The following is a 26,840-nucleotide window of genomic DNA, read 5'->3' as shown; positions in this document are numbered from 1 at the left end:
CTGTTATGCAACATTGAATTATTTTTACATGGCTTCTTATATATCGTTGTATTAAACTTGCCCAAAATATTAATATGGACAGTAATATCCAAAAAATCAATGGATTTTAAAGAGATCTTACTACTGAAGCTTAAAAAATCAGTTGACTTTTGCATAAAGGAAATAAACTCATCAAGTAGTTCAATACTACCCTCCCAAAGCAAAAAAATGTCATCAACAAAACGTTTATAATGAATGATATGTTGTACATATATATTATGTTTAAGGACCTTAGTCTGTTCCCAGTATGCTAATACAAGATTGGCATAGCTGTTCGCACTAGCTGTGCCCATAGCCATGCCAACCTTCTGCAAAAAATATTCCTGACCAAATGCAAAGGCATTGTCCTCTAATACCAGTTCAGGAAGGGCACAGGTGAGCTCAATTTTACTGCTAGACATATTCACATATTCTGTTAAAAAAGACCTTACATAATCAATACCCACAGTGTTAGGAATCACTGTGAATAAAAAAGTGACATCCAAAGTAACCAATACAAAGCCAATAGTCCTATTTAAACCACTAACCTTGCAGTATAGGTCCTCTAAAAAATCTTTGGTGTCTTTCAACACAGAATCAACTTTGTCAAGTATAGGTCTCAACATCTTTTCCAAAAAAATGGACAAGGGCTCTGTGACCCATCCTCTATTAGATAGTATAGGTCACATGGGAGGATGATACAGATTTTTATGTATCTTCAGGAGTCCGTATAAGATAGGGACAACTGGAAGCTCAACTGAAAAATATTTAAATAGAGCTTCATTAATAGTACCTGTAATCAATAGATCAAATAATAGTACAACAATCCTATCAACAATAGCTGTCAGTTTCAGCTTTGTAATCAGTTGATAAGCACTATCATCTCTCAACAGCTGAGCCATAGAATCTAAAAACAAACTGGTGTCCATAACTACTATCACTCTGCTTTTATCAACAGGGTGAATCTCAATAGATTTAAGATGTTTAAGGTCATTCAGTGCTCTATATTCCTCAGCATTGAACTCTATGGACAAGAGTATATGTGTTGCGTAGTGTTGCTGTTTTAATCTACAGCATTTAAGCTTTTTTGTGATGTCATTCTTATGAGCCATACTCTGTACCAGTGCTTGCTGATGAGGTGGTAGATATCCTTGGTGATTTATTGTATCTCTGCTTTTAATTGTCAGTTTGAATATGTATTAATGAGCTGAAAATGATGCCTTTGTATTTAAGAGACACTTTGAAGTTTTTTATTTGTTTGATGAAGCATTAGTTAATTCAATGTGAAAGCACTTACCAGTGCAGTGTCATTGAACAAACAAAAGTTTTTTTTAAAGTTTGTTTTATTTTAGTTGCTGTGCAAGTTACAGTAAGTTGCATTATTATATTTTTTTGTTCTTTCATGCAACTTTACCTGACAGGTTATATCTTTGCTTTTGTTCCTTCCTATAAATATTGGAAACAAATTTCATATTAATCAAATGCTTTGTCAAGGTAAAATCCAGGAAATTAATCACATGATTATCAAAATGTATTGCAAATTTCAAAAGATTAACTGTGTTATTTAAATAACCAAAGAAGTCCTGTAATGCTTCCCCTGATCCTTTCCATATCAATAACACATCATCTAAAAATCTATAACTCAACACATAACACCATAATTTGGATTTAGATACATAGTTCATTTCCTAGTTCCACAAAACTATATTTGCAAAAATAGAGGTAGCCACTGCACCCATGGCTACCTTCCTGACTTGTCTGGTAGTACTCCCCCTCAAAGTACACAAAATTATACTGTAAGACTATCTCCGTCAACTTCACTAATAATTGTATCAGCAGCTTATGTGCAATTGAAAACAGAAACTATGTAAAACCACATCAATAGTTGCACAGAGGCTGCTGTGCCTACCAGAAGTAAACTCAAAACAAACTAAAAAAATCCAAACCAAGGTGCTGGAATCCAAACGTAAATAGGTTGTACTACAAAAGAAAAAAGTCATAGTTAAAATTAGGAAGTGCAATGCTCAAAATGATAAAACTATCTCATCAAGCTAAATAGACAACCAAGAGGGCTAATTAAATCCAACAAAGTTAGTTTTTTGGTAAAGATAGCTTCCCAGGCCAAGGAAAACCATAATGCTTTCTTTAGGTATGACCAAAACCTTAAAGGTAAGAGGAACATTGAAAGGAACTGGTCGTAAATAGAGCCATGCTCACAGATCTGGCGGATATTGCAAATCTACTGTCAGACGAATTCAGCTCTAATGTTACTACCCTTCCCCCCAGCCACTCCTCTGGAAATACCATCAAACGAAACCCCTTCAAGATATCAATAGGGAGCAGGCCCTAGATACAGTCTCTAAGTCTAAGGCGAAGAACACAACTTTGATGAGCCATGATAATATCCCAGGATGCCTGATAAATAGCCTGAAATATGACCTATCCTGGCCACTGTAGTCACTATTTAACCATAGCCTATGAACAGGTTTTTGTGGTATGCCAATGGAGGAAAGCAATGGTCATCCCTCTGCATGAGGGCAGACCATCAATGGACTCTGGGAACTTTAGACCCATTAGTCCAATTAGTCTCATATTTAAAACCATGGAAAGAATTATCATGGAATAGGAAGCCTTCAGGCACTTTATCCAACCCAATTGGTATTTGTCAAGATCAAATCATGCCCACATAATCTGGTGATCTTCTCTGAGAAGGTCACCAAGACACTGGAAGAGGGGAAAATAGTGCATACTACCTACCTCAACTTAACCGAAGTATTTGATTGCAATACACTATTCAGGGCATTGTAAACAACCTCACAGAATTAAATATAAACTCCTGTGTAACATGCTGGATAGCCACCTGGCTCTCAGATAAAATTCAGGAAGTTAGGATTAGGGAAAAAAACCTCCATAAAGAGGCTAGTCACTAGTGCAGTCCCTTAGAACTCTGTGCTTGGTATGCTCCTCTTTGCTATCTACTTCTCAGAAGTCAAGGCCAATGTCAAGGACCCTGGCTGACTTTAAGGTCAAGTACAACCTAATGTCCAACACAAAATGCAGATGCCACTGTATAACTCATTATGGCTATAACCAGTGAAATGACTAATTAGTGTTCTAAAAATCTGTTTCCCTTACTTACTTTAATGGGATGAACTAGACTGTGGTATAGATGGATACCCCTGGACCAAGGAATTTATTTACATAGTGCTGTTGCAAAGTGAAAACAGACCTCTGACATTTCATTTTATAGTCTGCAGCAACACAAGAGCATTGGTAGTATTTGGTAAACCAACTGCAGTTTTGATCTCCCTGAAGGTGACTCCATGACCATATCTGTTAGATGAGTCACACTAGACATTCTGCTAACTTTCGTCTGTTAGACAGACTACATCAGGCACTAACTTCACTTCTAAAATTCTCTGAAACTGGCATCAGTTCAGGAAAGCAAATTGGGAAAATACAACTGCTTAGATTTATTTACAGTTAACCACCCTACCAACAGTACCCCCAAATGATCAAAACCAGTTCAGTACACATCAAATAGTTTTACAGGTTCATAGGTGATTACCAGGCTAATGACCCCAAGGGGCCCTTTTTAAATCTAGCCATGCTTCCCAAATGTATCTGACAAGATTTAATATCATAAGTTTATTTTAAGAGGTATGTGTAGGCTCAGGCATGGGTGGTCAAACATTTAAAGGCTATCTCTGTAAATAAAGACATAGCTGCCAGACTGGGAGTAAATTTTTGCATCACCTGGTCCAAGTTACACTTGAATTGGGTTAGGGGAAGACCTCTGCTTCACATGGATGGGAAGCATGTTCCAAAGAATGCATAATCTCTGCAACACATGGCTGCCTATCCAACATGCCCTGATTACATTACAAACAAGGTATATATTACGTTATTGAACTTTTAAAAGTTACAAGCAAGGTACATATTACATTATTAAACCTTTAAAAATTCGAATGTCATATGAACGACACCATATGATTGAACTTTTAAAAGTTCAAACGTTTCAACGGAGATCTCCGTACAGTGTGGAATGGGAAGATTTCTCTTTCCTGCACTGTAGTGCGATCTTATAGTTGGTATATTTAAAGAGCGGGGGTGTGGGGGGTGCAGGGGTTCATTCCCCCCTGCTTAAAACTGTCAGGTAGGTTGTTTCTGTAATTTTTTTTTTCACTTTTCGAACTTTTAACATTTTGATCAAATGGCTTTGAGCATATGACGTTCGAACTTTTAAAAGTTCAATAACATAATATACACCCTTACAAACAAGTTTTAGGTCCCTAGATTGGTTAATTCTGATGACATTTGTTTTGCAGATTTGCAGTAGGACAATCAGGGTGGGATCAGTGGATGGTTTGTAAACCAGACATAAACCAACTCTCTGCAGTCTGCAGGGGTCTGAGTTCAGGGATAAGGTTTTGAGGTGGACCACTTGGGATATGTTGTTTATGTCCTGTATTATTTTTGAGAGGAGTCTCTGGGGACACTCCATTTGTTGCATATGCCTGGTTAGGTACCTACAGAAAGGAGTATTGTTCTCAATGATTTGTTTGATGAGAGCTAAGTACAGAAGAACAATTACATCTTTGGCCCTAGATGTCATACCATTGCTTATAAGTTGCACAGCATAGTATGATTTCATTATTACAGTATGCACATGATGATCAAGGGCCAGGTTACTCTCTATATACATTTCCAAATCCCTGACCACTCAGTCTACTCTTAGGGGTGTACTATCAATGTGGTAGTTTCCAAGGGTAGCTATTTCTTGGCATTGAGTTTTAGACCATGCTCTGGCACAAATTTTTGGTCTGTGTCAGACCTTCCTGGGGAATATTTGTGTCTTCAGGGGTGTTCTGGGACTATGTCTAGTTTTCAATTGTCTGTAAACTTAGCAGACAAAAGCCTTTGATGTTGGCCTTGACTTCAGAGTAGTAGATGCCAAAAAAGTGCAGCCCCAGCACTAAGCCTTGAATAACCTTGCTAGTGGCCGGCCTTTTTATAGAGGGAAATTTCTTGTTCTAACTTCTCAGGTCCTATCTTTAAGCCAGTTGGCTTTCCAGTGGGTGACATGGAGGTTTATACCTAACTTCATGAGTTTGTTTACAGTGCTCAAGTGGGGTACTTTGCTGAATGCTTTGGCCAGGTCAGGGTAGGCAGTGTATACCATTTTGCCCTTGTACTTGCTTTGATGTCCTTCTTGAAGAAGATCACCAAGTTGAATAGGCATGACCTGCCCTTGATAAAACCAAACTGGGTTGGATCCAGTGTCTGAAGGTTTCCTATGTCATTGTATAGCATTTTCATGTTAATTCTTTGTGTGGTTTTGCATAGAAGACTAGTCAGAATCATACCTCTCAACAATCTTTTTGTGTTAAACTAGAGAGGGCTGAAATCACTAAATAATGACATACACTAGAGTTTCAGACTTCATATCATTTAGAAAGGGCAAACTAACACAAAGCATGTTATTCTAACAACATTCTAAGTTTATAAGAGCAATATTTAAAATCTGTCCTTATTTTTGGGCTTTTGTCAACTTATTATTTGTGGCTTTGTTCAGATTTCTCATATTAGGAAGTTGAGAGGTATGGTCAGACTTTTGTATGTAGTTATCTGGGTCCAGAGATGACCTTTTCCTTGTGCAGAGGGATGACAGTTGCAGTCTTCCATTTGCTGGCACCAAGCCTGCCTGGAGACTATGGTTGAGTAGTGTTTCTTATGGTCTTTAAAGGTCATGTTTCATGCTATTAAGGAGGTGTCCTAAAATATTGTTGGGGCCAACTGATGCAGTGTTCTTGGCATTGGAGAGTCAGTCCATTTAGGGCATGTTCCCTAGTGATAATTGGTGAGTTATGGCTTAAAATATCTCCTGAGGGATGGAAAAAATTGGAACTATATTTGTTGGCCAGTAGATTTGCTATATCTTCCAGCTAAGTATAGGGTGTGCCATTTAAAATTAGTTTGGCACACTGCTGTTTTTTTTTTCTTTGAGGCTGAGGACTGAGAAGCTATTTTTACCTCAGATTTGGCTTTGTAGACTTCATTAGCCTCCTGAGTTGTTTGCTTAGATTGATTATTTTTTTTACCTTGCTGGGCATTGCACTTCCTAATTTTTTGCCATGATTTTCTTATTTTTGTTATACAACCTATTGATGCTGGGATTCTACCAGGTTGGCTTATTTTTTTAGTTTGTCTTGTTCTTGGGGTAGGTACAGCTGTCTCTGTACAGCCATTAACATGAGTCTATGGGTTTTTGTGAACAATTCTGTATAGACAGCTGTGTTTTCTGGGTTTGGGAGATTTTAAATTTTGCTAAGGTATCACTGAATAGCAAGATGTTTGCCTTAGAGTAATTATTAAAAGTTCCTGTGTTAGCTGGTTGTTCAAGTTTTATTTTTATTTCAAAGGAGACAGCTTTATGATCCAACCTGACCAGTGAGGACATTACAAGAGGTGGTGGGGGCGTGATGTTCTACTGTGTTTGTAAGGACTAGTTCGGGAAATACTTATAAGCTGATCCAGGGTATTTGTGATTACAAAGTCCAGGAATTTCTGGGCCTGCATGTTTGGGGTTTTGTATGATTCCCAGTTTACAGAAAGTAAAGTCACCCATGAATATGGTATTGGGTTGAATGGAGAATGTCTTCAATATGTTTAGGTATGTGTTGTGGGTTTCCTGTGTCATAGGACCTATAACTTTCAATGATATGGTATGAGACTTTGCCTACGGTAATTTGTATATGAAGAAGCTCAGGTGCATCATACTGTTTGACAAGCCTTGAGGTGTGTTTGTTTTTCATGTAAATTGAGCTCCACCTTTCGTCTCTTCCCATGCAGTAGCTGGTCTCAGTGTGTGGAAGACATTCTAGCCCTGCACTACCATGGTGCTTCCTGTGGCTATAAACTATGTCTCAGCAACTGCACAGATGTCTACATTCTCCAGGCTTAGGGGAGCCTGCAGGGAGTGGAGTTTCTTGTTTAGACTCCTTGTTATAAACCCCAGTATTGCCTGTCAAGTACAACAATACAAAAGTCAGTACACTACAAACATGATAATGGCCTGAGCTGACCCTCTCACACTCAGCATTACTTACGTAAGGGAATGCAGTGGATGACCCCAAGGAGTAAATTCAAATGCCTTATCTTCTGTACTTGTGTTTACATCCAAAGTTAGTAAAGATTATTGCACAGATGTTCCTACAGATAAATAGAATGCATGTATCTGCATAGCTTATGTATGTCTGCCAATGCTTGTGTTTAGAGCTCTGCATCATGAAGTCAACAAAGTCCTGCATATGTTATTTTTCAAATTTGGCATAAAAATGATGAACTTTCATAAATGTATGAGTAAATATTTGGCAAACTCAATGCAGACTCAGTTGTTAGTAATATTTTAGGGGGATAACATTTTTTGAATAACTTTCTTATGGTTCTGCGAATGAAGTCAAAAGTGCCATTCTGTAACTCCATCCTAAAAGAGACAAATTTACAGTAGTCGTTCAAATGATATTTCCTTTCTGAAGTCACCTTTAGGGATAGAAATGTTGAAGAACAGTAGAACTGCTTATGAGTTGGCATTTTACAACTTTGGAATACAAATATTGAAAGTCAGTAAAATTATGAGAAAAAGTTTATCAAGTCAAACTTAGAGTTAAAATCAGAGAGATAATTCGGGTGGGACAAAGGGAACATTTACCCTAAGTACAAGCTGTTAGGGGGCATAACTGGCAACTTCCAATGGCAGGTGAGTATTTATTTAAGAAGCTGTGGTGATATTTCACCTCATCAGAAACTGTCAGTCACATCCACTAACAGCTTGCACCTGGGGAGAATACCTTTTTTTTAGTCTTTAACTTTGCTTTGTAACATTATTGAGTAGATGTTGATCTGGGGTTCAGGGACTGCTCAAGACTCCAGGTGATCTAGCTACATCTTGTCTACAACATAGGTAGTCAGTAATATTCTGAGCCAAAGTTTCAAAATACTTATGTGGGAACAGATCATGTAGACAGCAGTGTCAGTAGACAATTACTGTGTCTTTCCAACAGAATTGCACAGTGCCAGTGGAATGGTTAACAATGCGGGAATAAATATAGATACTAAACAAACATTTGAGCCCAAAAGTTAGATGCTGATGAACTTCTGGCCACTTGTTCAAAGTCCCATAGGAATTAATATGAAAAACAAAACAAAAAAAGATCACAATTTAACCAGCAAGCACTCAGATTAAAAAAAATAAGAATGGACAGCTGTGTGGGGAACAATAGCATTACGCTGAAGGTATATATAAGGTAGTTGAAATGCTGCAGTGGATCTGCAGAGGAAAGTAAAGTTGAAGTGTGCAAGACAATGCAGACAATGACCAGCCATTTTCTTAAGAATAGAGCAGTGTGTGTGTGTGTGTGTGTGTGTGTGTGTGTGTGTGTGTGTGTGTGTGTGTGTGTGTGTGTGTGTGTGTATAGAGTGGGGGGCACATGCTATTTGAACTTCCTGAACATCTACATTATTCTGAATGCTAAATGGTAACATCTACTGATAGTTCACATAGAGGGTGGATGGTGGTTTAAATGTCTGCTTTAGAACCAAAGTTCCAATCAGTTTGGCAACATACAGAATATAATTAATTGGGAGTTTTAGGATTAGTCTAAAGAATCAAAGTTATCAGGTGAGGAAGGAAAGCACACTGAGCAGAAAGAGAGAGAGAATCTCTTTATTTTCTGTTTATTCTTTGAGCATGTTAGAACTATATTTGTTCTTGTGTTTGCAATATCTCCTGCTTAGCTAGTCTGAATGTAGACAGTTAATATTCAAGGGCTAGGATCCTCACACTATAAATTTTAACATGATAAGTGAAGGGCATTTAGCAGGGGAGGTGAGGGGTGTGTATTTTGCAATGCACGTTCTCACATTAAGACAGTTTACTTACAGTTGTAGATGTTGTTAGTTCACCAACATGTATATTACTGATGAGTAATGTGAAAGGTGGAGGGTAAGTGTAGGTGAAGGATTGGCATAATGGTTATAGTGTATATCTCTCATACACAAGGTACAGGGTTTGATTCTTACCTTTGTGACATTGCCTAGGCTTAAAATGGGTCAGAAGTCTAGTACTTAACCTAGCTTTTTATGATCATATAAGCACAGTGAATGGATGGCAAAGCTTTTTCCTTGATATTTGCTTATTCTTTGTGTGTTTTACTTTAGAACTGTATCTGTGACTGGCTCAATAGTTTAACTTAAAAACACAGCTTAGGCTTGCATGACAGAATCTCCTATTTTAGTTGTCCTGAATATTTATTTAACAGCCGCATTTGCTGCAGTGATCCCACAAAGCTAGGTTTTCGGTATACACTTTCCTGGTAGAAGAGATAGACTACACCTAGGGAGGGCAAGAGAGATGGATATGAATGTAGCAGTTTTATTATGTGCCATTAAGGCCATTATTAAAATTGCCAGACATATTGATGCAATTCATCATCACAGGACTTACAAACATTGCTGTTATGAGACCTTCTACTCTTCTTGATGTTGGATTAATTGCCCCACCTACAATGTCATCACTGGCAACGAGTCAATAACTTACATTTGAATTTGCTTAAGTAAGTAGAGATGAACCCTACACTGAACCTGCCCTTGGAAAATTGTAAGCTTAGGGCAGCATATTTCACACATGCGTGTGCATACTCACACTCACACATGCACATACAAACACAAACACACACACACACACACACACACACACACACACACACACACACACACACACACACACACACACACACACACACACACACAAAGATTTTTCTAAGTACAGTGCAAGAAGTGACTTTAGAGGTGTCTGGCAGTTTGAATATTCTCAAATGAGTAGTTAGATTGTGCAGCATGCCTTTTGTTGTTAGTGGGTTTTATTATCAGAAAGCTGTTTTCATCTGCAGGAATTCCTTATGGATGCCAGCTTGGTACAACCATAACTTTATCTCTTAATGAAACAGCAATGTAAACATTTTGAAACCATCACTGCTGCATGAAATTTGTTTAATGTGTGGCCCTTCTCTGGCCTCCTATGTCTGAAGTTCTAAGTTTTGATGCATGCAGATTTATGAGGGTTCACTACAGGTGCTTGACTCGCAGGCACTGGAAACCACTGTCTCAAAGCCAGGGACTTAAGCACCTTGTAATTCGGCTAGGCTGCTGTTCATGCTCGGATGTGAATATGAGTTTTAGCAAACAGCTGTCTGAGGGAGTAGGATAAGGAATTAGAATTTGAAAGTAAGAGGGGGTGTTGGATTAGGGGAATGGATTTTAAGGGTAGAGAGGAGGAAAGGAGTTTTAAGGCTAGGGAGTAGAAATGGAGTTAAAGGTCTAGGGAGTAATTGGTGAATTTGGGTTTAGTTTAAGTAAGCATGTCATAAAATTACTTAGCATTTCATTTATTCAATGGTCTTGCTTTAAGTTTTGGTCTTATGGGTATCCTGTCATTTAACCCGTGCCCAGAATCTGCTTTCAGTCTTATAATCCATTTTGCCTCAAGCTGTTCTGTCCTGTTTCTAATGTCCCCCATTCTGATGTTATCATATATTTTTCCTATAACTAAAAAAGTAAAAGTGTGTGTGTTGTCATTCACTCTAATATGTTTAGATAATGCAGTAACATCACTTTTTTTCTGTATCTGGTACATACGTTTCTTGATACGATCTCTAAGGGCTCGGTCTGTTTTACCCACATAGAAACAAAAACATACCGAACATTGGGCTAAATAAATAATGTGTTCTGAAGCACATGTAGCTGAAATATTAAATACATATTCCCTGCCTGTGTCAGGATGTAAAAACTTATTACTGTTACATATATATATATATATATATATATATATATATATATATATATATATATATATATATATATATATATACACATGGGACATTTCCCACATGGACAAGTCTGTCCATCCCTTTTCCTTATATTTTCATTCTTAAAATAACAAAGTCTTCTCTTTAAAGAGTGCATGTTCTTATGTGCAAAACTTGGTCTAGGTTCTAATAAGGAGCTGATCTCTTTATCTGTCATCAAAATTTCCCAGTGCTTCTCAATTATATTTTTATACAGCTTCACATCAGTGGAATAAAACAGGGGAAATCTTATTTTATTTTCTGTCATCTTTTTATATGTTGTATGTACTGACATACTATTCCTTTTAGAAAAATATGGTCTAGCTGTGTTCTCCCTCATTTCAACCACCGTATCTCTAGTTTTGTTAATTTTATCCTTGTGGTAACTGAGAAAAGCCGAAAGTCTTTTATCCTTGTGGTAACCTCTCTCTATAAAATGTTGACTCATCTTTTCAACTTGTTGTTCAAAGTCCTCTGTTCTTGCATTAAGCCTCAATGCTTTAAATAACTGGCTATGTGCAATGCTCTTAAATATATGTGGAGGGTGCATACTGGTTCTGTGCACAAAACTGTCACAGTGACATTCTTTCTTATATAAATTTGTATATATCCTCCCTTTCACATCTTTTTTAATGTTAACATCCAAAAAGTGAACTTCTTCTAATGACATATCAACTGAAAATTTTAAGTAATTTTTAGAGTTATTAATGTAGTCAAAAAATCTGTAAACTGTACCTGTGCCTCCCCCATAACAAAAAAAAAAGGTCATCCACAAACCTACAGTAATACAAAATATGTTGTCTGTATCTCCCTCTTAGAATAAACTCATCTTCCCAAATGGCTAGTACAGCATTGGTGTAGCTATTGGCACACAAAGTGCCCATAGCTATGTCGTGCCTCTGCCAGTAAATAGTTTCATTGAACATAAATATGTTATTTTCCAAGACTGTATTTAACAACTTAGTAATAACTTCCATGTTCCCTTCATTAAATTCTTTACAAGACTTACAAAACAGCTCTGTGTTACTTATTCATTCTTTGTTAGGGATAATAAAGAGTGATGTAATATCCATAGTTACTAAATAAACATTTTATTTATTTATTTGCAGTTGTTTAACCAGGATAGTCCATTGGGCCTGAAGAACCCGTTTTCAATGGAGTCCTGGGGAGAAAAGCTCCACATACAGATTACACAAAGGTTAATATACAAACATAGATTACATAGATTACATGAAGATTACAGAGGAAGCAAGACTAAGATTAATATACACACATAAAATGCATGATGACTACAGAGGTAAAACCGACTGATCAAAATTGTTTCAATCAAAGTAATTTTTTTTTTTTTTTGTTCAGAAAGGAAGGAGTTGCTGGATACTAGTAAGGAGTTATATAAGAGAAGGAAACAAGAATGTGTTACCTGGGATCTGAGAGAAGGATGGGAGCAGGAGCATTCCCATGTGGAAGTTAGATAAGAGTGGAGTGATTTTTTAAAGGATGGAAGGCTAGTAGTGGTACAAATAGTGTGACAGGAGGTGTTGTCCTGGGGGGTGTAGGGGTCTGTAAACTTCTAGGAGGTTTTGATTATTAGATCTTAGAAGTCTTTGAGTTTTATGCATTTTGAAGGTAGTTGAGAGAGAGGGACAGAGGGATGGCTGAAAAATGAGTTTATGTGCATAGGTGAGCTGAGTGTAGGACAGGTAGTTGGGAAGCTTTAGCCAGTTGGGTTTATGGAGAGGTTCAAGGTGATGGGTGGATGATTCGTTACTGGTGGCAAATCTGGCTATTTTATTGTAACAAGATGAGAGCTTGGTTTTCAGGGAAGATTGTAGGTTTATAAGGAGAGGGACACCATAGAGAAGTGAGGGAATGAGAAATGTTTAGAGAGAGTAATTTTGGTAGTTGAGGTGAGGAACCGATTGTTTTTATATTTAGTAGGAGGTGGGAGTTGAATTTGAGCCTGTCATCTATTTGTACTCCTAGTAGTTTGGTTTCAGTTACCAGCTCAAGAGGTGTTGTATTTTGGCTGGTAATGGAGAATAAGTTTCAAGTCTTAGTTGTAGAAGAGGTAAAGATCATAAGTTTAGTTTTAGCAGCATTGAGTGCTAGATGGTTGTCTTTCATCCATTGTTCTGTGGTAGAGAAAGCATCCTGAGTTAGTTTTAAGAGAGTTGGTATAGATGGGGCAGCACAGATGATTGTGGAATCATCTGCATATTGGATAATGTTTGCAAGAGGGATAGAGCGGTAAAAGTCATTAATGAAAATGTTGAAAAGGATCTTATAATTATATATTATAATAATATAAGGAATCTTATAATTGTCACAAAAATCAAACAAGTCATTCAAAAAATGTTTTGTGTCTTTTAATATAGGCCCCATGTTATTCAAATGTGGGCAGAGGGGTTTCTCTCTATATATAGAGGCTAGCTCTGTTGACCATCCTTGTGCAGCCGCTAAAGGTCTTAATGGGGGTCTTTGTGAAGTTTAGGCAACCCTTGAATCACAGGTACTAGTGGATGCTGTACTGTTAGGTAGTCATAAAAACTTTTGCCAATCTTACCATTTCTAAATAGTTCAGTGTAAACTGTATTAATATGTCTTATGACACTTTGAACTCTAACATTATTTATGACAGAATAAGAATGAGCATCTGACAGCATTATTTTCATGTTATTCTGATATCTTTCCACATCATATATCACTAAAGGACCTCCCTTGTCCGCTGGTCTTATTATTATGCTATGATTAGCTTCTAAGTTTCTAAGTGCCATATACTCATTTTTTGTCAGGTTGTACCTCTTTAATTGAATAGTTCTATCACTGTCATTAATCTTGTGTATGTCATTAATACATAGTCTTTCAAAGGCATTAATCACTGGATTAAGTACTGGTACATATGCACTTGGCTTTCTAAACATTTTTACACTGTCAACACTTTCATTACTTTTGTAATTCAGTTTTAAAGTCAAATTTCTAGTAAATAACTTTAAATCAAAAATTACCTCAGTAAAGTCCATTTTTTGGCTTGGAATAAAAGATAGTCCTTTCTTTAAAACACTGGTCTCTTCTGCTGTAAGTTTGTGGATGACAGGTTACCGAAGATTGTTTCTTCTGGATTTCCCAGGCCTTTTTTATTGTTGGTGTCCCTGTTACTTCTTCAGTTTCCTTTTTACTCGGCTCCTGCTTCTCGACCTCATTCTCATCCCCTTCTCTCTTGTTTCCTTGTTGGGAAGGGGAAAAAACAATTTGGTGTTAAACGTAGTTGGTACATTGTGTTGTTTTCTCTCTGGTTCAACGGTGTATTTTACTGTGTTGGTTAAAGTAGCTACATTCCCTATATCTCCGTCAGCTCTATGTACTTATGCCACTGTTTGAATTATTTTTTTCCTGACGACCTGCTCTTCAGCTCTTGTCGTTGGTGTTGTTTCCCCATTCAGGGTGCTAATGGCTTCTAACTGTTCTACGTGCTAAGATACGGAAGTGTTTGTGAATTTAGAGTGAGAAAGACTTAATTATAGTAAGTAGGTGGTTGTGCATATGTTTTGAGGGTTGTGTATGTATAGTTGCAGGTGTCAGATAGATATTTTATTAGATTGGTCATGATATTGGAAAGATTGCAAATATGTTTGAGGGATAAGGGGATAGAGTTCCAGGAATGTGATACATAGCTGGAATAGAGAGTTAGTAAGTTAGAGCACTTGTTTTTTCAAGCAAGTGCCAGTCAGCATTTGTACTACAAGCTGCTAACATGTGAGGACCAGTGGTAGGCCCATTTTATGATGTATACTTTCTTCAACTTACACAGGGATTAAGATAGGTGATTAACATCACATATGAAATTTTGTTTGAAGCCTCAGGGTCCTCTTATTCAGCTAGCATAATACCCAAGGAACTGCAAATCTAGTAATTTATGAAATTATATTATTGTGATAAACAGTATATTGTAAGGGCAGTGTAACAAGATGACAACACTTACACAAGACAGAAGTTTGACACTTACAACATTCACTCCTGTTATGGCAGCTAAGGATATGTGCAAAGAGACTAAACAAGATATAGTATGAAAACTGAGGAACTGAAAGTTGTCTTTTATGGATACTGACAGCAGTCAGTAAATATGTTTTAGTCCCTTTACTTTTTTATACAGGTGAGGCACATTTTTATCTACCAGTACAGAGGTTGTGGATTATAATTAGTAAAGAATCAGAGGAACTGACTTTAGAGAGGATGAAAGCAAGAGTTAAGTGGGATAGGTTGATCCTCCCAATACAACAAAGTGGTTTAGGATTACTTAATTTGAAGGGATGCTTTAGAGCTACACAGTTAAGGCTCATATATATAGCACAAGCAAAAATTATAATTTTTAGTGGAAAGTGATGATGAAGTGAGGGGAGGGATTAAATGAGGAGAGAGTAGGGTTTTGGATGCAGATCCTCAAGAAAAATAACATTATATTAAAGAAGCAGAGAGTAGTCTATGAACTAAGTCAATAAGGGAATTGAGAAAGGAGATTTTGTCAATAGTGATGACTGCTAGTAGGATTTAGAAAACAGGCAAGAGGAGATGGACTTTACTGGAGAAAATTGGAAAAGAAACCAAGGCATTGGGAGCAAATAACTACAGAAGGAAAGTGAATATAGTGGGATGAGATCAAGCAGAATTGTGGACTGCAAGTTAGAGACAGCCTTCCCAACCAGATATTGATATTATAGTATAAGCAAAGAGAAAGCTATGGAGAAGTAGCAAGTGAAACATCAGCTCTGGTAGAGTTTTTAGTTTAATCTAAAACATAATTTGATTTTAAAGGGTGTAATTAGTAGGGCACATAAATATTACTTGACTACTAAAAAATTCTTTAGAGGAGGTTAGAAAAGATTGGGTAGAGAAACAGGAGAAACAATTTTCAAAGGAGCAATGGGAGGGCACATGTATGGCTCCCACATATGTAACAACATTCGGAATGTTTAGGATTTTTGCTTGGAAGTGTTTCCATAGGTATTTCTATGCCACAAGCAGGCTTCAGATTATTTTTCTGAGATAGAAAATGTTGGAGGTGTGATAGGGAAGATAGAGGTAATTGGGAATATGTTTTTTGAGAGTGTGATGAATAAGTAGATTTTAAAAAATCCCTACCAAGTACATTACTTTGTCAAAAATTTGGAGGATCAAGAATTTGTAACTAAAGAAATGGATTACTTGAGCTGCAATGCAAAATATAAATTGACTAAACATACTAAGGCCTTACTAGGTGTAATGTTATCAGCTGCCAAAAAAGCAATTACTAGAACATGGAAATAAAAATCTAAACCAAGTGTAACTATAGTACTGAATATTGTAAAGGAAATTAAGTAACTGGAGGTGGGATCTTTAGAAAAGAGGAGTAAACTGCATATAAATAAAAAGAATATGTGGGAAGAATACATGCAGAATAATGTTCAGGAAGAGGAATGAGGTTTAATGAATTGAACAATTGATATAATATTGGTGTGAATGCTAATTATTAAAAAGAAAATGTGTATGCACCATTTGTAAATTGTGATTTAATAAAGTTGTTTAAAAAAAGTAATGGTCTCAAAACATTGAGATTCACTCCACTAACACTATCATTGACATATTACTGTTTTATTATAGCACTAGCTATAGACAATAAATAGTATCTTACTTTAGATATTGCTAATTATGAGGGACTGAGATAACACAATCTGGGCACGTCAAATGATGAGGAAGAAGGGGCAGGAAACATGGCATGGATTCTAAATACAAATGGTAGAGGTCATAAGTACATGGCAGTGGGAAAATATTTAGTACTGATATGAGAAATATTTACTTTAGAGAAAGTGTAGTAAAAAATGAGCCACATTGAAGCAATCTGTTAGTTAGTGATGCCATTCTAACATAGCTTGGATAAGCTAAGAAAGAGCAGGAAAAGGGGTCAGATAATAGCACGACAGAGGTGCTTGGTGTGGGGCCAGTGAGAGGTTATGCAGCTACAGAAGGACCAAAGTGCACTTACTAAAGAACTCAGTGGGGACTATTCTCCTTCCACAACCTTGTTATATGGATTAGGTACCATATGTGAAAGCAGCTACACAGTCACATAAGAAACCAGGAAACTAAGGACGAGCTCTGTCCTCAGTATTTCTCTGCGATTTATTTATCTTTTGTTGACCAGGTTAATCCCACTAGTAGCCTCTTTTCAGGGGAGACCTGAGGTAGTATTTATACCACTGGGGGACATTTTGACAGGACATTGGCTCATTGGGGAGCTTCCTCTACTCTTTGACATCCTCCTAAGCTACTACCAAGTCAAGCAGATGGAGCCTCAGTTTACCATCTCATCCAGAAGACAGCACCCTCAGGAATGCAGGATGCCCCTTATGCTGCAGTGCAATGTAAGTGATTGATCTAACTGGTACAGGTATAACACCTACAGCCTTTTTCTTCAAAGGTGATTGTACTATAAGGAGGAGAAGGTTAGGATTTAAAGGAAGTTCTGATGCTGAATACTAAACAACAGAAAAGTGAAACACAGATCACTTGAGGAAAAAAATTGCTTCACAGTTTTTGAGAAATAAACTAGATCACAACTGCCATATTTGCAGACAATGGTAAAATATTTTGTTATTTGGTTAAAGTCATATTTTTATTAAGGTGAACCATATTTATGCAGATAATATTTTCAGAAGATTAATAATCTTGACATAATCCTGGGCCCAGTCCTTCACACTGTCTTAGTAGAAAACATTTCCTTTTCACACATTCATGCTTGTCCTTGTTGCACTTACCAGCTCAGTTCTCTGTTGTAGTGCTAAGGCACAGAGATTACTTTGCATCAGACTAACTTCCTTTGTCGATCCTTTTTTTCTCATGATGCAGATTCCTCGTTCAGTCTGCAGTGAAAGCTGCTCTCCAGGTCACAGGCGCATAGCTATAGAGGGACAGCCAATCTGTTGCTTCAGCTGTGTTCCTTGCTCCAAGGGAGAGATTGCAAATGAAACAAGTAAGTGACAATATTCAAAACATGTCATTAATCTGGTATTTTAAAATATAAGATATGCATTAAAATGCTCGACTACAGGAAACCACAAGCTGTGGAGTAGGATAATGGGATACTGGTCTTTCAGTACCGTTGTGTGGCTTAATAAAAAATGCAGTCTGTTAGCTACTTGTCTTAACAGTAAATCTTTGACAGAAAAATAGAACAGCATCTATTCATGATTGATTGAGTGACTGATTTCAGATTATTGAACATAGTGGTATCTTGCCTTCCTTAGTTTATTATGTTAACATAAAATTTCCCAGCAGTACTTGCAGCTGGGCTGTAGCTTAACTTAGTGCCATGCTGCATGGCACTGATCTTTGATTCATGCAGTCACTATATTACCTCATACACTTATGTCATCTTTAGTTTCTCTAGTGCAAAATGCATTTTTCAACCTACATTGACAAAAACAGCCTGTTCACACAGATGAATGGAAAGTGAAATGGGTGCCTTTCTTTTATTCCCTCATCTAAAGCTATACAAGTAATTAAAATGGAATTTAACAGTGGTTGGTCTCCTTGCTACTACCTCAATACCCAAAACGGAACCTATTAACCATGAAATGAAACATTTAAGCTGCTAACTTAAAGCACACAAATGTGGTCATAGGTGTCTTCCCTCGTGAGTTATGAGGACAAACTTTGTCCTAGGCTGTTATTACTCTAGAAATATTTTATTAACCAACAAAATTTGGAAGTAAGTCTGCTGCCACTCCTTTATTATTGCAAAAAAACAAATTCTGTATCCTAGACATTGTTTCAAGGGGCATCCTCAATCTGAATTTCAAGAGTTATACTCATACTGGTGTTTTACAAAATCAATATGTATAATGTTCCACTTTCTGAACTACTGATTTTTTTAATAGCAGCAGCTTTATTAAGCAACCAACAAACTTGATGCAGGACATATTTTCAGTACATACTTAATACAAAAGTTTTGCAGACAAAAATTAGCAACCAGAATGACACCAGTAAATGTATAATATATTCCAGAAATCGCAGAAAATGTTTCCATGCTTTTGTTTTTGAAAATGAAATCATATGCGATGTTCATATATACTAAAAACAGAGAAAAAATTAGAATGTCTGTTCTCTAGTGTGAGAAAATCATAGCAAGAACAGTTAAACATCATGATCTAATCCAGTCATACTCCACCTCATTTAATGCAGCAGGTTCTGCCACTATCCATAGAAACTAAATTCTGGATGATCATGGCAGGGCAATGGCAAAATGCTTATCCCAGGATATTTGTTTCCTTAATTTGTCTTATTTCACGTTAATATTGGACACAGTGGCCCCACAGGAATATAAACAACAAGCAGACTGACATCTACAACAGTTATCAGCTGTAGATGAGATGTATTTAAATAAAGTCAGTGGAGAGAATTGCCATTAATTATTTTATTCCAGGTAAAGGCAATCTGTGGGACAAGTAAAGTATTTCCACAGTATCAAAAAATGTTTCCAAAACATCCTCAGCAAATGTATTCCCCAGTGGCTGTTCTAAAACTAACAGAATCAGATCTAGGTTGTTCTTTAATTAAAACCTTATACAATGTCACACTTAAATACTGAAAGCTCAGATGGCAATATTATCTGGCATTTATAAACATATTTTATATTATAAAAAAGTAATTAATGATAAGTTATGGAAATATTTATTACAAGAAGAGGACAAAAACTGAAACTGCTTCTAAACTTTTATTGTTAAAGTCAGCAAGAAATTCTTAGGTCACAGCTGGACAATTAGATGTGCTTATGTAAAACATTATTTACACCTAATATAATTTCAAAAATTATTAAAAGACTAAAAATTATTGAAGGTGTAAACTAAACCTTAAAGATGATCAGAAACATATTTTATATGAATGTATCCTATATAAAGATTACTGACAAAATGTTAATAATTTTGTACAAGCTCTATGGTCTGATATCGTGTCATAATCATTAATATGGTGATGTTTAATATTCCAATTTGTTACCTAGCAAAGACCATTCTCATATTTTTGGCCTATTCTAGCAATTGTGAGTAAAACAATCACTAGAAAGTGGAAGAGATCTGACTCACCTCAATTCAATGACTTTGAGTCTACTTAAAGAAGTGATCATAAAAGAGTATGAACTTATAAAGTCAAGATCGGCTAATAACACTACCGTTTTCAATCCGCTGAACAAAGTTCTCTAATTGATTGACAACATGAGCTGAATTGAAGCTATCTTAGTTAATTTTTTTAACTAAATATGCTCAATATCAGATTTTTATTATTTATAATTTATAATGATTGCATATCCTGTGGATATTGTAAATTGTTTAAATTGTGTTTGTCAGTTTTTCATTTAACTCAGTTGTTTTTTATTTAATAAAATATTTTCAAAAAAAAACCCTGAAAGCTCTTCCTGTTTTTCCACATACCTCAGGACTTGGTCAGAATGTTTGCCTAGCTGCACCTTTAAAAATATACACCTTAATTGAAATATTGCCAGAATTTATTCTTAGTGGAATGGATTTTACTAGTGCACCCTGGAATGATGGAAATTCCCTATAATTATTACCATGGAAATCATTCCAGAACAAACATTCCCCCCATTTAACCAGTCATATCAAAATGTCTCTGCTATCCACTTGATTCCATGGTTGACCCCTTATTCTTGTGTAAAATTCCAAAAGAGTGGCCAACCTCTTGACTGCTAATCTGTTTGCTGATCTAAACTTCCAACCCACCTGGATCCCAGATCTTCCCTTTTCATGTAAACTGGGATGCATTCTTAGAACAAGAATTATATAGATCACAGGGATTACCTAAACTGGGGCGGATAACATTCTTGCTTACAGGACTTGATGAAATGCAATACCCGTAACATATTTTGGAAGGTCTGGAAGTTGTAGTCTCCCACTGATGAACACAGCTGTCAATTTCTTCCTTAATCTTCTCAGAAGAAAGGAGCACCATAAAAAGTTCATAAAGATTTTTCTGAATTTCTGAGAGCAGGTTCTGGTACAGATATCTGGTAAGTATTTGCATAAGAACAAAATTCCGAGATATTTGGTAAGTGTTTGCATAAGAACAAAATTTTTTAGGAAAAAGTGAGATGCAATTTCTGCCAGTCTGACAATATCCATCTAAAATCAGAGAGAACAAGTTTTGCATTTACTTCCGTCATCTCTGACATATCATGCAATATAGTGATACCTGTATGCTTATAGTGAGATAAGACTTTGATCCCAAGTTCACTGATCATGCCTTGCAACTTCCAACATGCTACATTAAGGGAAAAAGTAGATTTACTTTCATTCAGAACAAGTCCTGATATCCCACTGAGCATTTGCAAGACCAAAAGAATAGATTTTAAATGACAGTGCAAGTTAGAAATTCAGAAGAGTCATTCATCTTCAAACCAGGAAGATGGTATCAAAAAGTTATTTGGAACTAGAACAGCTTGAGAGTCTTCACTGTAAGCAGAAAGGACATCAGTGACAATAGGCATCCCTTACAGGTACTCTTTTGCAATGGAAATATAGTAGAGCAGACTCCATTAATATTAACCTGAGCAAGTGAGAAACTAAAAAGCACCTTACTTCTATTAACAAAAACCATCTTTAGATCCAAGTTGCATTTGAATATAGATGGATCAGTTTAGATTCAGTAGGTCCATCTGCATTATGTCAGAGGATGCTTTGTATGCCAGACATGTCATCTCTAAACACTCTGTAGGATACTGAGCATAACATCTCTAGATCTAGTCACAATCAATTTGTTTATAAGCTGTGCAATATAGAAAAGCTTTCTTATGACTCTGAGCACATGTTGGTCACACAAGTTCCCAAATGCCAAACAATTGGATTAGTTCTCAGAGGGCATTGTCATGACTTTGACACCAGTTATTATTTGTGACAAACCTTCCTGCATGATGGTTAAGTCATTTGGGTATTCAATAACTTCTCCTATCTTGCAGTCATCTCAAACTTAGCTGGCCAAAGCTCTTTGGTATTTCCTTTTATTTTTGAGATGCCTGCTTTGATCTCCTGCATCCAATTTGCCCATGAGTTTGAGCCTTTCACACTTTCATCTGGGCTGTTTTCAAACAATGCATACATGTATGCATTCATTGATTCATCTTCCTGATTGTATTAAATTATATTCCTTGTATAATACAACACACTTGTTAGACTTAAGTTAGAGCCCATTTTAAATTTATTGTTTAAACATTTTTCCTGTAGGCAATGAAACAAAAATGTATTAACCAATGATGACAAAACTGCCCTATTCAGAATATTTCCACCATAAAGGTCTATTCCATGATAACAGTCTACTTGAACATTTCCATCATAAAAACAGGAAGACAAACAAAATAGGGACACATTTCAAATACTGATTTTATAACCTTAGAACATTGCAATCCGCTGTGGTGGTGCTGCGGTAGCGTTGTCGCCTCACAATAAGACTGTCTGGTTCGATTCCCAGCTAGAGTGTCTTCTGTGTGGAGACATGTGTGAAAGGGTGTACCTTTGTTGAAAGTTGTATGTCAGGGCTGGTAACTTGGCATGTAAAAAAAAAAATCACAAAGAACATTGCTAGAATAAAAGGTTTTGTTTTACCAAACCAGAAGAGGAACAGAAAAAAATGTGAGGCATAAATTTACAAGTGATGGTGGCTAGGGATTTTAGGCTCTTTTTTCCACCAGGTGTATCCTGTTGGGGGCTTTTTCTCACACACACATACATACACACACACACACACACACACACACACACACACACACACACACACACACACACACACACACACACACTTACTCACTCTGATCCGACAGGCGGTATTCATCTTCTGAAAGTAAATCCTTCCCGCTCCAGTCTGCAAGCTTCTGAAAGTAAGTCCTTCCTGCTCCACTCTGCAATTACAGACACAGCTCCACTCTGAATAATCCAGTTACAGTCCACAGATGCAGCTCCCCTCTGAATAATAATCCCGCTCCTGCTCGCAAATACCAGCCGGACATACTTCTGAATAATCCTTGCTGTTCCTGTTTGCAAACAGCTTCTGAATAATCCGTTCCTGCTCGCAAACTGGACATACACGCTGATGTCATCACGGCAGCTTCTGAATAATCCTTTCTGCTCACAAACCAACGTCATTGTGGTAGTTGGGAGGTGTGGAAAACAAAACTAATTGGGACAGGAGTCTGCAAAAAAGTGGGGGGGGGCTCCACTCCGCCATCATTCTATGGTTCCAGTGCCCATGAGTGCATCACACAAAACTCCCAATCAACAGAATAGAAAGAAGGCTTTGTGAAGATTAATAAAATGTGCCAAATGGGGTGGCCTGGATATTATATTAGTGGCCTGGATATTAGCCCAATGCACCATGTTGAACTGTGGTCTAATTGGATTCAGTCCACCCTGCCAGCCATTCCCAAAACCCTAATGGGTAAGGTAGAATAAGATGAGGGAGTCAACTTTCAAGATGTTTGTCCAAAATCTTGGCATAAATGTTGGTTTTCAAAGGAAGTAATAACAGGATTAGGCAAGTCTTGACCCTTCCTTAGTAATATAATGACCAAACATACCCTGTCCAAAAACGGAAGTCTAATATATTTTTCTGTAAATATAAATTAAACAGTCCTGGATCCAGAATATCCATATACTTAATATAAAACTTGGCTGCTAATCAATCTGATCCCATCTTCTTATCCCTTGGCATCTTACTGATAGTACATGCAATTTTCTCTGTGACTAGGCAGTTTAATTATACTAATGTTTTCTGGATAGCTGAGGGAAGCTAATTTCAGCAAAGAAATCAGCTCTCACTTCTTAGAACAGATAATGGAAGCTTGGGAGGATTTTAGGAGGGCTACAGTCATTATTTGATTGATCTTAAAACATTAGTTTGCAAACAGCCTTGTGCATTCTGCAAGATAAGAATTTGTATTTCTTTTCTCCTTACATTTAGCATATAAGCAAGAAGTTTAGGATCAGAATTACTTTTAGCCCATTAGGAACAATTTCATTTTTCCCGATCTAGTGGGTAACAAGTTAAAATGTGTAGCTCTGTAATTTTGTTTTAATGCCTTTACCTACTTTGAAATTTAGATTTTCTTATCCCTCTACTGTTTTATGATGCTTCAAGTTCCTTGATTTGAGCAAACAAGACATTAAACTTGGTGTCTCTGGCATCCCTTTCCTCTGCTACTTCTAACATACACTGCTACCCTCATTTCGCTTTTAAAACTGTCACATTCTTGCAAAATGTCTTAATGTCTGTCGATAGGAGATTTTTGGAATGACAGATTTTCACAAGGGAAATATATAGTCTTCAAGGAGGTCTACTTCTATAGATGTTCAGTCTTTCCAACTCTCCCCAAACCATAGAGTGATTGGAGAGAGGACCAGTCTTATGTTTAATCCAATCAATACAAGACATTTTATCAGAACTTACAAAAACTAGTGACTCCTGCTGGCAGAGATGGTTGCTGGAGCATTGAATGTACAAACGGTGCTATCTAGATGGAATGCTCTCCAACAAGCAATATACCTGCACTCTCTTATAAATATTTTTGTAGCCCCCAAAACTTCAATAAGCTTATCCTTATATCCTCTTAACCATTCCATAGCAGCATCCGTTGTTATCTTAAAAGTCTCCCCATATCAAATCAATGAATTCCTTCTTGCAAGCTCCATTGTGGCCTTGAAGAATTCCACAATAGGATAAGGCTTATCGTTATTTGCACCATAGAAACATTTGAAAATAATTGATGGAACCACATTTAGAAGGCTGCCTATGAGAATGTCTCCACTCGAAATGCCAAGTGCCGATAAGCTGAAAAAAATAAAAGTCCAAAACTACAGAAGAAGAGCAAATCTCAAAAATCACGTTTCTGCTTTAAACTTCTTCTTTGCAGAGGGGGACTTTTCCCTGTACCCCCAATGTAAAGGTCAAGCTGCTGACACCCCACAAGCTTATATCTACCAATTCCCAAGATTAACATACCTTGGAGAAAAGGGAATATTCTGAGAAATGGCCATCTTGGACTTTGTATATGTAAGTCTGCTTTTTTGGTCATTCAGTCTCCGTGTTTCAGGACACATTCTAGCAGGATCCAATATTTGAAATGGCTACCCATTTGTAAGTTAACAACTACCCACCTGCCCTGTTTCTCACTTTTTATGGTCTCAGGTGACCAGTTTAAGGCTTTATGTATAAGCAAAGAGACCCCTTTCTTAGCTGACTGAACACAAGTTTTAACAAGCCATCCTTGCCAGTGTTTTTAAATTAACATCACATACTTCAACTTCAGTTTAGTTTCCTGATTAAAAAAAAAAAAAAAAAAACTAAATGGGATTTACCTTTAATATTCCATGTAAGTACTTGGGTAAATTGACAATATCCTTCTTAACAAGAGACCAATCCTTTGTTAAACTAGAAAGACATTGCATTAGAACAGTTATAAAATGTAACCCAAATAATTTAACAGGTTGCAAATGAGGTTATGCCTAACAAACCTGACCATGCATGGAAAGAGGCAGGAGTAGAGAGGAAAAATACCCTCCACACAAAGGTATGAGAATAATGCAAGCTCTTCAGTGAGGAACCAAGCATATGAGCTTAGCCTAGCAAAATGCCAATTTATAACAGCAGCTTAATAAAAGTAACCAATAAACAATAAGTTCAAAAAGAACAAGGATGGACCAACATTTCATAATAGCAGACTTTACCCACAGATCTCCAGTTCTGGCGCATCTTCAGATAGCTGCTCTGAACTGCCTTGCAGCAATTCCAATGAGAATTATCTGCTGAATGGTAACTCCAGGGCCTCTAATGACCAGTTTTGTCCCAAGCCAAAGGATAAGATAAAGGGTAAGACAATTTAGAATTGCTTCTTTACAAAACAGGTAGACAAATGTCTGTATACCTCCTCCACATACTATTAAAGAAGCTATACAGAAAATCCAAATCTAATAAAACTCCTCCATTTTACAGGAGGATGTTAATCCCTGAGACAGTAGTGTAAACTCCTTCAGGAGGGATTATGATCATCCAAAAAATAGAAAAAGCACAGTATCTGTCTAACAGTTCAAGTGGGAGTGCTTGCTGCATCTATTTCCCTGTAGACAGAGCTGTAGAATAATGGGAAGCAGTTTTTTTCAAATTCTTCTACCTGTATGATTTCTAGGTCTGGTGTGGTGGAGAGGATACTGTCATCTTTGGAGTATTTTGCATATTGAAGAGGAATGTGTCAGTTGGAAGTAGTGATGTTGGAAGTGGCTTCATTAACCAGCACAGTCTTGCTTTTTGGTCAATTGCCTATTCCCAATGTACACTCTTTCATACTTAGCCCAGCTTTGTGCCATTTATCTCCTTGAGATTTATTAGGTGAAGGAGCGTCCACTGTGTCCATGCTGTGCATATCCTTTTGTATAATGACCACTTCCTTGTCCCTACTCCTGCTCCCCATCACTTTCACTACTCTGTAGTGGTCATCTAGAAAAACACGTGTTTCCCTTGGATTGCCAAACATGACAGAGTGACCACATATGTTAGTATTCAGAATGGCAGGAAAATGCAGTTAACAGCTCCCTCTGTTTCCTTGACTCTCCTGATGATTAGCACCATCACTTTCCTTTTTAAAAATAGGACATTACTGTAATCCTTGGCAACTCTCCCATTCATCCCTGCAATTTATAAGACCTGACCCAGCTACCTGCTGTTCCTGAGAGTGAATTGCCAATAAAATCCAGAAATCCCACAACCATGTCTCTCAGAACTGCATTTAATGCATGCCTAACCATGACCCTATGTTCTCACTCAAGTACTGGTGGGTTTGCTAGCTGTAATGCCGCCATGAGATCTTGTTTCATGAAATTAAAATGCTCATCT

At 37.0% G+C, this 26,840-nt stretch overlaps 1 protein-coding gene across 1 annotated transcript in view; it reads left to right on the top strand.

The window, feature by feature from the left end:
- LOC122797839 (vomeronasal type-2 receptor 116-like) overlaps nucleotides 1-26,840 on the top strand; it is a gene marked incomplete at its 3' end in the record, with an annotated part of 154,354 nt that overhangs the window by 36,348 nt on the left and 91,166 nt on the right. The window contains exon 4 of the mRNA XM_044066360.1: nucleotides 17,802-17,925. Coding sequence (XP_043922295.1) covers nucleotides 17,802-17,925 — 124 coding nt within the window. The remainder of the gene's footprint in view (nucleotides 1-17,801; nucleotides 17,926-26,840) is intronic.

The sequence above is a fragment of the Protopterus annectens genome, chromosome 3.part1 (assembly GCF_019279795.1).
Source record: "Protopterus annectens isolate FY-2018-M chromosome 3.part1, PAN1.0, whole genome shotgun sequence".
Lineage (NCBI taxonomy): Eukaryota > Metazoa > Chordata > Ceratodontiformes > Protopteridae > Protopterus > Protopterus annectens.
This window is presented reverse-complemented; position numbering and strand designations above follow the sequence as displayed.